The sequence below is a fragment of the Falco rusticolus genome, chromosome 3 (assembly GCF_015220075.1).
Source record: "Falco rusticolus isolate bFalRus1 chromosome 3, bFalRus1.pri, whole genome shotgun sequence".
Lineage (NCBI taxonomy): Eukaryota > Metazoa > Chordata > Aves > Falconiformes > Falconidae > Falco > Falco rusticolus.
In genome coordinates, this window is record NC_051189.1 from 26,157,560 (window position 1) to 26,172,767 (window position 15,208).

The window sequence follows — 15,208 nt, forward strand, 5'->3', positions numbered from 1 at the left end:
GATGTGATTTAGGGATATAAGATTTACACTGCCTCCCCCTTGAAAATACTTTCATTCTGTGTACTAAAGGCTAGAGATCATGTCCTTTTGCCCATTTAACTGGGCTGTTACAACTAAAGAAATAAGACTTTCTAGCGCAGATCAGAACTGGAGAGCAGAATCTTACTAGAAAGTCAACTTTCTATAAAGGTTTATCCTATTTTAAAAAGTGCATATAAAAATATGTACTTTGTCAGATGACAAGAAGCTTACTTAGACTTAGAAACTTGGTGCCTCCTATAATCAGTCACAAGTTAGGTCTTTTAGTGAGAAGAAGGGTATGTCCGTAGCTGTGGGTATACAGACTCTTACGCTGATTCTGAGCACAGGAGTACAACCAAAAATGCCAACATTTTACCTGGCTCATGCAGGACAGCTCAGGTTCAGGCTGTAGATAGCTTAACTGGTGCAATGCTATGCCTGAATCAATAAACCCTGCCTTGCAGTTCTGCTTCTTTCAGATTATAGCTAGTCAGTGTGTATCTTTGCCCCATATGGCCTTTTCTTAAGTGCTTCTGAAACTTTTACTGGAATAAGCACACAAGGACCAGTTTTTCAAGTCTGTAAATGTTAGCTGGTGTTTCTCAAGATTATAACTCTTTTTTAGCTTTGGTAGGTGGTAAAATAAATTGCAATTGCCCGTCTTCTTTGTTATAAAGTAATTTACGTGAAAATAGCTCTTGCCAGCCAGTTTGGGCATTTGATGAAGTCACCATATCCACAGCTATTTCCCAGCAGCTCAGAGATGTCAGAAAGACCAAACAGCAGAACACTTTCTGCTTACTGTTTCTACTGAATGCAGGAAAACACAACAAATGGAAAGACCTGATTTATTACTGTATTATTCCACTTCTGTGCCTATAGGCAGAAGCTAGAATAACCTTAATGCAGAATTTCCTTTTTGCCAATTGAGCTAAAAGAGCCTTAATGCAGAATTTCCTTGTTATTTGGATTAAATCAGAGTCTTGATATTATTGCACCTTTCAGTCTGGCTGGTCACGGTCCAAACGAAATGCAAGAGATTGCACAGTCAGCAGAAGTGTCCAGATGTAGTCTGTTGAAGCTGCAGTGTTCAGACTCTAAATCGCTTGAGGAAATGGCTTGTACTCCTTCTAACTCATGGGAACAAGGGGAGCTGCTCAGGTCAAAATCTAACTGCAGAAATATTATCTTCAGCTGTGGTACGAGTTAGAATCAACTCAGCCTATTTGACTGTGAGCTTGGAGACTTCTTTTCATTTTTATATTGTGAAACTGAGATAAGAAAATTATTTATAGAAGTTAAACATTTACTCCTTTCCTATCATTTTAACTTTTATCATTTATAGCTATGTCCTTCATAAAGTTCAGCTTTACATCGGATTGAATTTTCTTTAGCTTGTTTAGATGCAGTAGGAAAGACACACACCACACCACACTTCCCCCTTCTCCCCCTTTCTACTGACCCTTTCTCATGATAAATCTGTCAAAAGTCTAATAGGTAAATATACAAGATTGATTATATATGCAGGACTTTTTCTGCATATATCTAGATTTATGGCAACCTGCCCTCAAATACTGTGGAGTTGCCCAGGGAAGGCCAAGATCCCCCTGATTCCTGCAGCAGCTCTGAATTAGGAAAACACTAACCTGACTTAAATCTTCTCATTCACATAGTGGTCATGTATGTGACTTCCATAGGTGGTCTCACATTCAGTGCTTTAAGTTTTGAAAATAAGTTGCAAAGAACAGTAAATAACTGCTTAAGTCGTTACTTTAAGCCCAAAACTGATGGTGGTCTCCCTCTGAGTCCAAGTTTAAGTCTATAATGTATGTAGGTAAGTGGAACTGGGAGCTTAGAATGCTCCAAGCCAAGCTGTCAATATGAGTCAAGCACATTCAACATGTCAGAGCTTGCTGAGGTGGATACAGCAAATGAATAATGCTAATAGGGAGTCTTTAGGTCATGGAAAAAGTAATACTATGTAGTACTTGGAATAAATGGACAGTACAGTGATGTCAGAGCAAGTCTTGAAACCTTGTAGAAATAACTGTGGAAGGATGGGTTTTAAACGGTATGAGTCCTTTCTGCAAGCCTAGCACAGATTTAAGGAATGGCACTACTCCAGTGGGAAGTGCATTTGAAAAGATTTGAGCTCTTCAGTAACTACCTATGCTAGTGTAACAGTTACAATCCAGTAGCTCACAGAAGTACCAGAATCTAATGTACAGAGAGAAAACTGCAAAAGTTGTGTGGTTTTTGGGTTTGTTTGTTTGTTGTTTTTTTTTCCAACAGTACCATGAATGTATGGCTTACGCAGAGAAAACCAGAGAAAGGTCCCTGTCTTACATCACCAAGCAATTACCAGCTGAGCCCTCGCTGGGGTAATGCAGTGACAGTTCTAATAAAAACTGTCCCTGGAGTGAAACCTAGGATCCATAGCAAGACAACCACTGTCTGTAGGGATCAGAGGAGGGAGAAAGCTCTTGCTAGGATCCACCACAGGCTGCCTTCAACCAGCACCAAGCAGCCTATGAGTGGGTGTGTGAGGTCCCAGCTCACTTTGATTCTTTGGTGACCATCACAGTCAGGGCACTACCACCGGTCACCTACAGAACTGCAAAGTGGTTGGACCACCTCCTCAGGGAGTGAAACATCTTGTTTCATCTTCCATCTTTTTCTGATGAGTTTCAAGCCCATGTTTCCTAGGAGGAAAAAATAGTTTAAATATTTTAGCTCTATCCAAAGACTAACAGCCAGTCTAGGTTGGTGTCCTCTTCTGAGGAATCTAGAACATTGTGCAGCAAAGAATTAAAGATTAAAATTTGGGAAATAATGTTCAAAATTGAATTATTTATAGTTTTTGATTTGGGAAATGTTTTTACCCTCCTTAGGTTATGTCTGATGCCATATTGTTCTATATTGTTCTTCCTGGAACAATTATAGCCTGACAATTAGAAGTACCACCTTGCAAAGTCTGTATGCTGTATATATTAACTTACATTGTTACATAGTCAATAATTTCAGAGTGCCAAACAGGTGCTATCAAGGAATATATAGATCTTGAGCATAACTAATGCAACTGAGGAATGTGTTCCTTTTGAAATCTCAATCACATGCCTGGTAAACAATGTGTAAAACCCATTATAATATATCTGTCAACAATTTAATTAAAAAACTTGTCCAAGCAATGTTCTTATGAGGAAATATATTGGGAGATCACCAGCAAAATATTCAAAAGAGAGATGCTGTCTTACAGTTTAGTTTATTATGTCCTTCCATATGTTGGTGTTTAATTTGAAACACTCATTCAAAATTAAATCCATTGCACCAAAAAGATCCACAACAGAGAAAATACAGGATATGCATGCTTTTGTTGTTTGATGATGATGCTATTGCTTTACAATTTTCAGGAAAGGTGGTTTATGGAGAGCCTATTGCTGCTAGTCTTGGCACTGATGGCACCCACTACTGGAATAAAGACTGGGCTCATGCTGCAGCATATGTCATGGGACCTCCACTGAGACCAGATCCATCTACTCCTGGTTTTCTCATGAACTTACTGGCCAAGTAAGCAGATGAACAAGCAGTGACAGCTGATGCCCAAATACTCAGCAAATTCTGTCTGGAGTATAGAATAACAGGTTGATGCCCTGGAGATTTTCTAATTACAGAATATTACATTATCAGGAAGGAGAAATGGAAGGTGAAACCACAGATGAAAACTGTATTTTTATTACAGAAATTAGAAAGTGTTCAGATTTTGTTTCTCTGAACTCTTGTGGCCTTCTGCCTCCATTTCATTTTAATCAATAACCCTTGCCTTGCTAATACTGCAGCAAAAATTGAAACATGACCAAAGGGACAGTAAGGCTGGAAGTCAGTGAGAAATGTGTAGAAAGTAGGGTTGCAGCTAAGGGGTCTGTCTGGGTTTTGTGGTCAGCTGCCTTTTTCACTTGAAATTTGGACGCTGCATAAAAACTAAGCCTGCTGACTTCTGAAGGTAGATATAAGTTGTCTACTTCATGACATCTTTTTCAGAAGGTAGCAGGATTTTTTTCTTTTTTGATACCAGCAGTTAACAAAATGTGCAGTTCACTGGTATTCATTACCACATTTACTAACTCCACAAAAGGGTTGAATTTGACCAAAGAGCCTGTGACAGTGTGCCTGAACCCTGGCTGATGGTTATGCAGATCCATAGTAATTTCATGGGGTATATGGAGTGATATAGTCTAAAATGGCCCTAAGTGGGGATGGAACCAAGCCCCTTGGTCCAGGCAAAGTGGGAAAGTCCTCCATTTGTGGGACACCTTTGACATATCCAAAGTAAAAGTGTTATTTTTGGTGCTTGGTTTCTTCTGAGGGATTTCTGAAGAGGCAACTAATTCACAGGGGAACTGACTGTTACTGTGGAGCTGCTCTTGGAAGACTGGACTGGAGACAGGCTGGCAAGGAATATCAGTTTTTCCTTGCAGTGGTTGGTCTAACCTGTCTTATGTGGCACTGTCTTGCACATGCTCTGCTTCATAATGAACTTTGTTTCCCTGTAGTGATGACCTATCTGTGACAGGGACTGACAATTGCACCTTTGATATATGCCAAAAAGCTCTGGGGAAGGATGACTTCACAAAAATCCCTAATGGAGTGAATGGTGTGGAAGACAGGATGTCAGTCATATGGGAAAAAGGTGTTGTAAGTATATCAAGGTGTCTGAACATGGAGGTAATTGATTTCTCCAACAATACAATCTCTCAGCAGTTATCAGCTCTCCATTTTATCAAGTGTACTTATGACAGGATAACTCTTTTGATCAAATACCATAACAGAATCCTTACTAACTCTTACTTTGTGGTCCTAAGAGACAGAAGAAGATTCTCAGTGCTTAAAATATAGCACTAGGGAATAATTTCCATCATTTAGCAGCAAAGGACTGCTATTGTTTCAACAGTAGTGCACAGTTATTTACTTCAAACGTGTTTCTCAACAGATGAAAGTAAAAGAGATGCCTGCAAGTTCAGCTTGGTCAGTTCTGTACTTTTTCTTTTTCATGTCTCAAACTTAGCTGTTGGAGGAGCTTCTGCACTGGGTGTGTGCCTGTCAGCTTCTAATTTGTGTTTTCAGCCAGAGGAAACAAGCTACAGATAAGAAATGCTTCTCTAATGTACGGCTCAGTCCTGTGATATCATGAGATAAGCACCTTCAGGTCCCATTTACTTCAGATTCTCAGTGCCAACACAAGAATGCCTGGTGTTTCTTAGTATTAGAGCCCTTCAGGCTCTAATCAAATGTAAATATGAAAGCTACTGGCCAGGCTTTTTTGACATGGGGTAGTCTGATGAAGGGGGAGGTGAGGCAATCTGGTGAGGGACCTGTTGCTATCTGGGTTTTATGATTGCTTTGGCTAATACAATACTTTTAAGTTCTAGAGGCTCTAGTTTGACTTTTTAATTAATATTGTTTTCTTGCAGTAGTGAAGTCTTGTTGGTAATGCATTGTGAAGCATATTTATTGGTCACTGTAGAATTATCTACCTCACAGACTTGGTAAGGATGTGATTCAGAATCTCTTGTTTATCTGTATTTGAGATTCAGCTCCAGTTGGTGCGTACAAAGCCAATTTCTGCCTATATTCACCTGTGGCAAAGCTCTAGTGTGGTTGTTTATGGTGTAAAATGGAATATAATCTAGCTTGTGATGAGTATGAAAAGGAGAAATGAATATGTACTTCTGTGCTGCTTTTGAACAGTGTATCCAGTTGGGCAAGGTAATTTTTCAAAAGGTTCTTCAATCAGTCTTATATTCCCTTTTCTTACTTGTAAAATACACAGCTGTGAGAGTTTGTCTGGAAAGCTTCCCTCCCTTCCCACACACCATTATTTAGAAGAGTGGTGTTCAAGACTTTCATTATGCTTTTCTTCTCAGATGGCTGCTCACAGGCCACCATACAAACATGCATTTACAACATTCTGATTCCTAGACTGACCTACGCACAATATTATTGCCAGTGTAGCTGGCTTTCTGAGCAAATAACAGTCATGGAGGCTGGATTAAATTAGCTGTGTAGCAGTGGACAGCCCCAAGACACATGCATATCCATTATTATTTCCTGTTTTGCTGATGTGTCACATCAGCAGATTTGGTTTTTATACTACTTGATCTCAAACATTTACTGAGCAGTACAACTGCAGTGCTATTGCTGAAGAGATTTGCAAATCACCTTTCCTGTATTACACACTGTGCCTTGACTCTGCTTTATCATCTTCTAGACCCTCCTTAATACTCTCTCACCATTTTCCAAAACCTAGATACTTGGGAGATGTTATGTCTCCTGAGGAAACTGCTGAGCAGGACTACAAATTGAAAACCAGCTAAAAAAACTTGGTTTCAGTTGACTTGAAACTGGATCCACAAGAGCATTTGGATTTACAGTTGTCCTTTTTTTTCCCTTTGTTGTGGGGTAAAGTAAGATAAAGTCATTGTATGCAGTGAATGTACATTGCAGTATGTGTATCTGAGACAAACAGTTATTTTTATTTCTTTTAAGCTCTTCAATATGATATTTTTGTCTGTCACTCAGTCAAGGCTTTTCAACAACAAGAACATTTTTTTCATTCCTTGTTTAAAAAAGTAATGTTTGCTTTTGTGTGCTCTTCTACAGTACAGTGGAAAAATGGATGAAAACAGATTTGTAGCTGTTACCAGCACAAATGCAGCAAAAATCTTTAACCTTTACCCAAAGAAGGGGAGAATTGCAGTGGGTTCTGATGCTGACATTGTAATTTGGGATCCCAAAGCTACAAGGTATGTATTGGTAGTTATTTCCTCCCATCCAGCCTCTCTGCAGGAAAAAATACATCAAAACCTCTGTACGGCAATAAGCCTTTGGGATGAGGTTATAGTGTTTTTCCACAGCACTTCATGTGAATTATTTAGAGCTTATTTGTCTCCTACAATAGTGTGTGCAAGCAGAGATCTTTGATCTCTAGATGAATTTTAAAAATATTCTCTTAAATTGCTGACCAAGTGCAAAAATAACAAGGTCTGTACATTATGCTACCTGGGCTTGGTATCCTAAGAGGAAAATTAACCACTTTGGGATCTTAAGAGTAACTATTAAGTGCTGGAGTATGTTTATCTTTCTCCGACTGCAAAGAGCACGAAAGGAGCCTATGTTCCTACAGAACGACCCATTATAAGCTTATTTTGAATTTACAGCTACTTCAGAAATATTCAAAGGTGGTCAGCATGGGTGGTGAAAGTGTGGGGTCTTACCCCCCTAATATGTTCTCCCTAGGTGATAGAGCAAATATAGTGGTAGAGTCAGGAGTGAGCTTAGTTTTGAAGCTCAAGATGTGCCTGCTTATGCTATTATTTAAGGAGTTTTCTGACTTTATACACAGTAAGTCTGCTAGAACAGAGCTTTTCACACCAGCAACAGATGCGCAAAAGGTATGCTGATGTCTCACCCTGCATGACTTGATGCCATGGCACATTTTTGCTACAAAGGGCATGCAGTGTCTTTCTAGAAGTCTTGGCTTGCACAGCATACTGTGCATTACAGCTGATATTCACACCATCAGCCAGCTCCACACTTAGGCCACTATAAATATCTCAATAATTATGTATCTTGAGTCTTGCTCTGGCTCTTGTGCTCATCCTGGTCTTGTTTAAACTGCCTAGAAATGGTTTGGCAGCCAGCTGTCACAAAGCCAGTTCACCAGGGGAGTTGTCTTTCGCAGCTGAGATGCCTATGGGCTGTGCAAGTGCATCTCCACTGTTCAAATGCTGAGCAGATTAGCTTAAATCTGGAGGCACTTTAACATCTGAGCCTTACATCTGACCACATCCGTCCCTGCACACAGAAGCAGCAGCAGGTCAGGAGGTGTGCGGGGCTGGTGCTTTTGTCTTGGGCTTAGCTCTAGTGAGCAGTGTGAGCGTGCAACTGTGCTGAAGGCACACATTGACCTGCCTTGAAATCTCTTCATCAGTGTCATCCAAATAGTCAGTAAATCCATAGAAGATAGCAATCACTAACCCCAGATGAGCTTTGTGGGGTGTTGGGCATGACAGTATGGGCAGCTTTCATCAAATTTATCACAGTGTTTGGTATTCCTAAAGCCTGAGCTGTTGTAACTCAGATGGCATTAGATTTTCAGCCTTTGTTTTTTTGAAAAAAAGAGTTGAAGACTCCTGTTATGGTAGAGGAAAGTTTTGAAATGTAACCAGGCAAATCTAATATTGGAAGCCAAATGCGGGGAAAAAAATACCCTAATCCTAGATTTACCTTACACAACCAAAATTTTCTTGACTAGTCTTCTGGGTTTTGAATTTTTGATGATGGAGTTCTTCCTCATTTCAGTAATTAATGAATACCAAAACCATGTGAGAGTGAGAGGAAAAGCATTCTGTGTTTCAAGCTGCAAAGCTTGAGGACATAGAAGTTGCTGTTCAGAAGTCCCACAAAAAACTGGAAGCACCAGCAAAAGAGGTTTCAGGAGTGTCAACTCCAATAAACATAGAGGCCTGCCCAGCACTGGGTCAGAGACATTTTCATGTGCATTATGCCTTCTGGCATGTTGAGCAAGCATATTTTGAGATGAGCTATTTCAGGACAATGGAGCTATGAACTCCAATTAAAAAAAAAAACCAACAAACTGAGGGATTCTTTTCTGAGCTCACTTCTACTCTGCCCTGGTGACGAATCTAGAAGCATAGCAGAGTTCTGATATTGTTCTCAAGGTGCTTTGTCAGCTCCTGTATTTATTTATCCTTTTTCCTCCCAAACATTCTTTCTGCCTCCCTTCACCCTCTCCTGAGTGTTCCAAATGCCTTTTTACCCACTGCAGCTGTGAAGGGGCATTACACTGTATTTTCTTACTGAGCAAGCTAATTTTAAGTTCATCCAATACTTTTTTCCTGATCTGGTACTGTTCCCAGTGTTTATCCCTATGACTTTGCTAAGAACATGCCTCTCTGCAGGTACAATTGTGTGAACTACATGAATAAGTATATATAAATCTCACTAGTGCTTGTCTATTCATTTCACTATAAATCCTGAAGAGGGCATAAACAGCCCAGCAAAAAAAAAAAAAAAAAAAATCTAGATAATGGACTTCAACCATTTAGGATATTACACAAGATGCAGCCTCATGTGCTTTGTTGACTCTGGGGAGTGATTTTCAGTTTCACAGTAGGCTTGTTCCTCTTTCTTGCTAAGTCTTTCCTCTTTTGAGCATGACTTTTTTTTTCTTGTTTGAAAATCTAAATCTTGTAAGAGGAGAATGCAGTTTTCCAGTTCTGATTTGATGCTGTGTTGCTATAGTCTCCAAATACTGGCTGATACCAGCCTGAAGAGTTAGACAGTTGCTGAAGTATTGCTGTGAGGAACTGGTATTATCACAATCTGTCAGAGGAAGTCTATAGGGAAGATTCTGAAGTCATTCTGAAAGGTAGTGAAGCTCTTAAAATGTATATCCTTACAAAACTGGCTACATTTCCCCTCCCACATAATTCCACAATAGTAACATGTTGGGTGCTATCTTGGCACACAGGATTTTCTCTTTCCAGATTATAAAAACCTAGTGAATTCTACATGACAGCTCTGAAAGCTAGGAGCAATTGCAATTCAAGGTTCCACTTCCAGCACTCTGCCACTTTGTTTGAGGCTTTCCTTCTCCAGGTTAGCTTCACTGACTGGTCTATTTCTGTAGCATTTTCGGCTAATTCCTGCAGAAAATATTATATGAACAGTTGTCAGATTTGCTACAGTATTTAAAAGCTTCTCAGTACTGGTTTTAGCAGGTTCTACATGAAAGCAAGCATTATTAGAAAGAAACGCATTAAATGTATAAATTAGTCAGAAACAGCATTGGAAAAGAAAGGTTATGAGTTCTTCCAGGTTATATGTATTTCTTAGCCTCCTTATTGCATATTCATTAAAAATACAGAAATACGAAAGAGACCTCTTGCTTTATTGAAGCCATTTGCTACCAAACATCATCTTGCAGACCTCAACACCCTCAGCATCCCAAATGCATCCTGTGCACACAGGACTGTTTTGTGAGAGCTCCTAGGGAAAATGCAGGTAGGCAGCAAATGTGTACTCACTGTACCATCTTATTTTAATCTGTGCTTTGATCAAGAATGTTCACTGACTTCTTTCACACACTTCTTTGCACACAAATAATGTCACAGCCCAAGTCTGTGAAACAAAAGTAACTGTGAAGACTATTCCAGAAGGAGGGGGCAGAGTAAGCAAGGAGAGGAGAACATCACCTGTCAGCAAGTCAGTGTCCTTTATAGCTGACACCTTTAGATATTTGAAAGCAAGTAAGAAAACAAAATCTCTAGGGTTTGTTTCAGAAATGCTCAGCAAGGATTCTAAATACTGCAGTACCCAATTCAGACCATGGAAAGAGCTAAGCATCCCTTGTAAGTAGGGGCAGAAAGGGCTAAAGATCTCAGAAGAGATATTCAGCTCCTGGCAAGTATTAGGGCCCAATAAACTCAATGTAGTCTGTCGGAGTCTTGCAAATAAGCCCTGGACCAGGCCCCAAAGTCAAGATCAAAGACCTGTAGTGATAAAAAAACCTGTCTCAAATGGATTTAAACTTTCCAAGTCCCGCCACTTCATTATAACTGCATGCAGTCTGGGAAGCCTCACCCACCAGTTTTCCACTCACTAAATTTTAGCTGCTTTGGAACGCAGAGGCAGAGCCAGCTGTGCAGGTAGAAGTCTCTCACCCCATCCTCCTTGGGCTCCGCTGGAGTGGCCCTCTTTGTCAGGCCCAGAGTGTGCCCCATGTGGGTCAGTGGAGCTGGGCTCAGCCCTGAGCATGGCAGTGAGGGTGGCAGCCCCGAGCACATGGCTGCTGGAGGGGGATCCCTGACTGGCAGGGAACGCAGAGACCTCAGGTGAGGAGGAGAGGGAGGAAAAGGCTGTGTTCTCTGTAATATAGCTTCTATCATATGACTAGGGAAGACATGGTTTGTAGCCCCTGTTTCCAGTGTTGGTTTAGGGCAGGGGTCCTCAAACTACGGCCTGCGGGCTGCATACGGCCCCCCAGGGTCCTCAATCCGGCCCCCGGTATTTACAGACCCCCCCGCCGGGGGTTGGGGGGGGAAACCAAGCAGCCGCAGATGACTGCCTGCCACTGCATCTGCGCGCCGGCCCCCTGGTTAAAAAGTTTGAGGACCCCTGGTTTAGGGGAAACAGTCACTGGATGCAAACCAGAGAAGTCAGAGTGTTCCAGTCTGCTGGCATATGATCCCTTGATGCCTTTGTTTGCTTGTAGATATGTTCATGGATAAATCTTTTGCATTTGTTAGAACCAAAATCTGCAGCCTATATCTATCTCATTTGTAGTCAAGTTTTCAGCCTCAGATGCTCAAGTGAAGACAAGTCACAACATTTAAGTACTCTTCGCCAGGCAACTAGCTGTAATTTTTTGTAACGTGAAAGAGAAAGAAACCAAGATGTTAGCAGATGATTAGAACAAATAATACTGCAACTGTTTTACTGTTTTGATGAATGAACATGATTTTGAATACTGAGTATACAGATAACTGCGTCTAGACACAATGAGGCAAAATGAAATAATGTGGCATACAAATATGTGTTGCACAGGACAAGTATGTTCTGGTACTTTCAATAGCCCCATATTCTTTTTCACAAGTGCAAGTGTGTGCATGCATGAATGTACACTAATTCACTAGCATCACAGTTCCTGTCAAAGGCCTGTAATTTCAAATTAAGGGAACATGGAGAAAGAAACAATAGGGACAAGTTAAAATACAGAAAATTCCATTTAATCTTAAGAAATAACATTTTTTTTTCTGTGAGGATTATCAAGTTGCACAGATTGCCCAAAGACATTGTGGAGTCCCAGTCTTAGGAGGTACTTAAAACCTGATTGAACAGGGCCCTGAGAAACCAACTTTTGCTGACCCTGATCAGAGCAGAGGGCTTGGAATAGATGATCTCCAGAGATGCTTTCCAACCTCCACAACTCTGTGGTTATGTGAACTGTAACAAAATAAACCTCTCCGAGAGAGCATGATGTATGTTTCCCTAGTAACTTGCTGTCTTGCAAAATGTCAGCTGCTCTCTTTAGAGAACTGAATCTTAGAAACTTTACCCCCCAAAAAACACAAACCTCTTATTTTCTTCTTATATAACCTTGCCTTTTTCTCCCTGGTAATCACTTCCAGATCTTCTTTAGTCATTAAATAGACTAATTTGTATTTTCCTCTCTTTTTATGCTTTTCTGTGAGCTTAGTTTCTCATTACTGTTTCCCTCCTGCCCATTATACAGTTTGACAATTTTCACTTCCATCCCATATCAGTTTGGAGTGACTAGTAAGACCAGACTGATGGTATTGTTGACAAATGAGTTACTTAACATAATCAAAAAAATAATATAGTTGTAATTCTCTACCTACCTTAAAATGATGAATTTTAGGAGATATGATTGCATGAAATAAAGATCCCATCCCTCAGATAAGTCACTTTGACTTGGAGCTCCCGAACATTAACTTCCTACCTCTTCTTGCATCTGTTATTTTATACACAAATCTCCTCACTTCATATGGCTACTCAAAAGCAATGCTTACTTAAACATGTATATATTTTTAAAAAGGCGAGGAATACAACTTTATGAATAGTTGCCTGCATGTATTTGCATGTGCAGTTACTGCAGTTCCTTAATATAGAAGAGGCCACAGTGATTTTAATCCACATTATGGGCTTATAGCTAGTGTTTTTGCACATAGATTTTAAGACTCTCTTTCTTCTTTTTCCTCTCTTTTCCCCCTCCTCCTTTACCTTTCTTTTTAATAAAACTGACTCTTTAGCATCAAAAAAGTTCAACTTAAGTGAGTGGTGGCTCAGCAATGAAAGATGAACCATCTATTTATTTTTTCCAGAATTTAGAAAAGCAAGTTAGCAATACGGAGAGTTCAAACACATCTGAAGGTGATGTGAAAAGGCAACTTGCAAAGGCTGATACTATCCTCAGCAAACTGGTATTTCTCACCTACCCCCAGCTCCGAAAAGCTTAGAGATACTGCATTGCAAGCACTGAAAGAAGTTGCTTACAGATCACATACTGACTCTTACATAAGTTTGTTTTCTATGGCAGCTGTCAACAAAGCAGTTGTTTTCTCTTAAACAACGGATTCAGGTCATTTTTGCTTCCTTTATTACTATGTTTTAAATTAATTAATTAATTATAAAATAGGTGTCCTCTACTGAAATGTTGAGCAGCTGTTCTTGCCTAAGGGTGGTCGACTACAGAATTCCTTCATATTCCTGTACCTGGAATTTTTTAAGAAAACTACAGGTATGCATCTAGTTTCCATTGAAACTAAAGAAATTCTTCATTTTCTTATGCCTACCTTGAAAATTAAAGTGATAATCCTCACAGCAGTCAAAGTTTAGGTTCTAGAGTTCACTTTAGTCCAACAGATCCACCTTCACTAGGCTGATGTGGCTTCATGTTCTATGCATTATGGGGGGCAGAAGACAACTCTAATGGTTTCCCTTCATCCAGTTTCCCCTCCTGCCTGACTGTAACTCACTGTTTGGTATCTTAGGCTTTGACTGAGACGTAGGCATGTTTGTGGTGCTGCTGGGTTGTGTTTGACTCAAAATGAAAACTGGACCTTTAACTCCTCAACAAAGCTTCAGGACATAATTTCTGAGCTGACCACCTGCACAGTCTTGAATTTTACCCTACAGTTTGCTGCATTAGTCTAATTTGGTGCTCTTTTCTAAATTTCAAACTTCAGTTTGTAGTTTATTTAGATAGAATATTCTACAAGTGTTTGTAAAGCCGTTTCTCACATAGACCATTACTAGTCACTGGATGCTCACACAGTCAGAGAAAATCTGGTCGTTGCTCTTAGACTAAAATAATTGCTATTTGACTGTAAATTCATTGGACAGAAGCATTGCGTTGGAAAAAAGGCAATTTCAGAAGCATTTTTTCCTCTGGTACTAGAGGCATGTCAATTTTTATACTGATATCCTAAAACCTCCTTGCAACACAGTTATATATCAAAAGCAGATTAAGTGAATTACATGGAAACATTGATGTAAGTAGGAACAAAGCAGAGTCTGATGTCTTTGCAGTATCCTCTTTGTAGAGGAGAATGTTCTTTAAATGTTGAAGCACTCATTCTGATCTCAGTCTCCGAGAAAGGGTTGCTTGAAACAAAAGCCACTGTAATTTATAACCAGAACTAGAGAATTTTTAAAATTTTATTTAAAAAAACTCAATACAGGTTTTTGAAGCCTGGAGTCAGAAGCTGCTCTCTCATGCTGAGTAATCCCTTACGTCAGACATCACTTAGGGTGCTGGAGACAGCTGTTATGTTATACTTCACTGTGGTGGCAGTCTTGGTTTCTTGAATTATAACTAAGTTACAGATGTTCTTGCCATTAGTGGAGTGGTCAGTAGTGTTCAGACATTCAGAGTAAACATTGGAATTTTGCTAAGATTCCTAGCAAGCTGCCTGCTGCTGGAATGGCTGATACAGCAGTAAACAGTCTGTTGCATAAGGTTGCTGTTATGAGCTGCAGAGCCAAGCACACTGTCTAGTTCTGTTTTCATTGGTTGCTTACTTGCTACCTGAAACTTTCACTGCCATTGATAATGTCAAAGGGTTAAATCTCAGACAAGTTTTGCTGATCTCCACCAGGGAGAATGTGCTTCACCTTCAGAAAGGGCAGCACGACCTAAGGCTTGTTTCAACAGAAAGTTATAAATGAGTTCTATACAAGTTTGTTGTTGAGACAAGCTCTGGGAAATATGTTTTGTCATATTGTAAGGTTTAGCTGTACAAACGGATATTACTTTTAAATGTGCTAACTTCCATTCATTTTATATCTTTTTATGAAGGATGTACTTACCTCTGAGGCGTGTTTACCTCTAGTGATCCTGCTCTAGCACATTTAAACATGTTGAGTTGAAGGATCTTGCTGATTTTTTTGTTAGTTTGATCAGATTACCTTTTTAATTTTTCTTTTCGTGTCCCAGTGCTATTGTGCTAACAGATATGATGTATACCCAGAGAATGCTAAAGATAATTATGTTACAGTTGTTCTTATTTACTGTTCTAGCAATTTGACCCATAAGGGTAAAGCAATAAGCAACAAGCTCTTTGCAGGGCTATTATAACACCCATGG

General features: G+C 39.8%; 1 protein-coding gene across 1 annotated transcript in view; it reads left to right on the forward strand.

Moving 5' to 3' along the window:
- The window catches only part of DPYS (dihydropyrimidinase), a 32,833-nt gene that overhangs the window by 11,171 nt on the left and 6,454 nt on the right, over positions 1-15,208 (forward strand). The window contains exons 5-7 of the mRNA XM_037379037.1: positions 3,432-3,588; positions 4,572-4,713; positions 6,679-6,821. Of these exons, the coding sequence (XP_037234934.1) occupies positions 3,432-3,588; positions 4,572-4,713; positions 6,679-6,821 (442 nt within the window). The remainder of the gene's footprint in view (positions 1-3,431; positions 3,589-4,571; positions 4,714-6,678; positions 6,822-15,208) is intronic.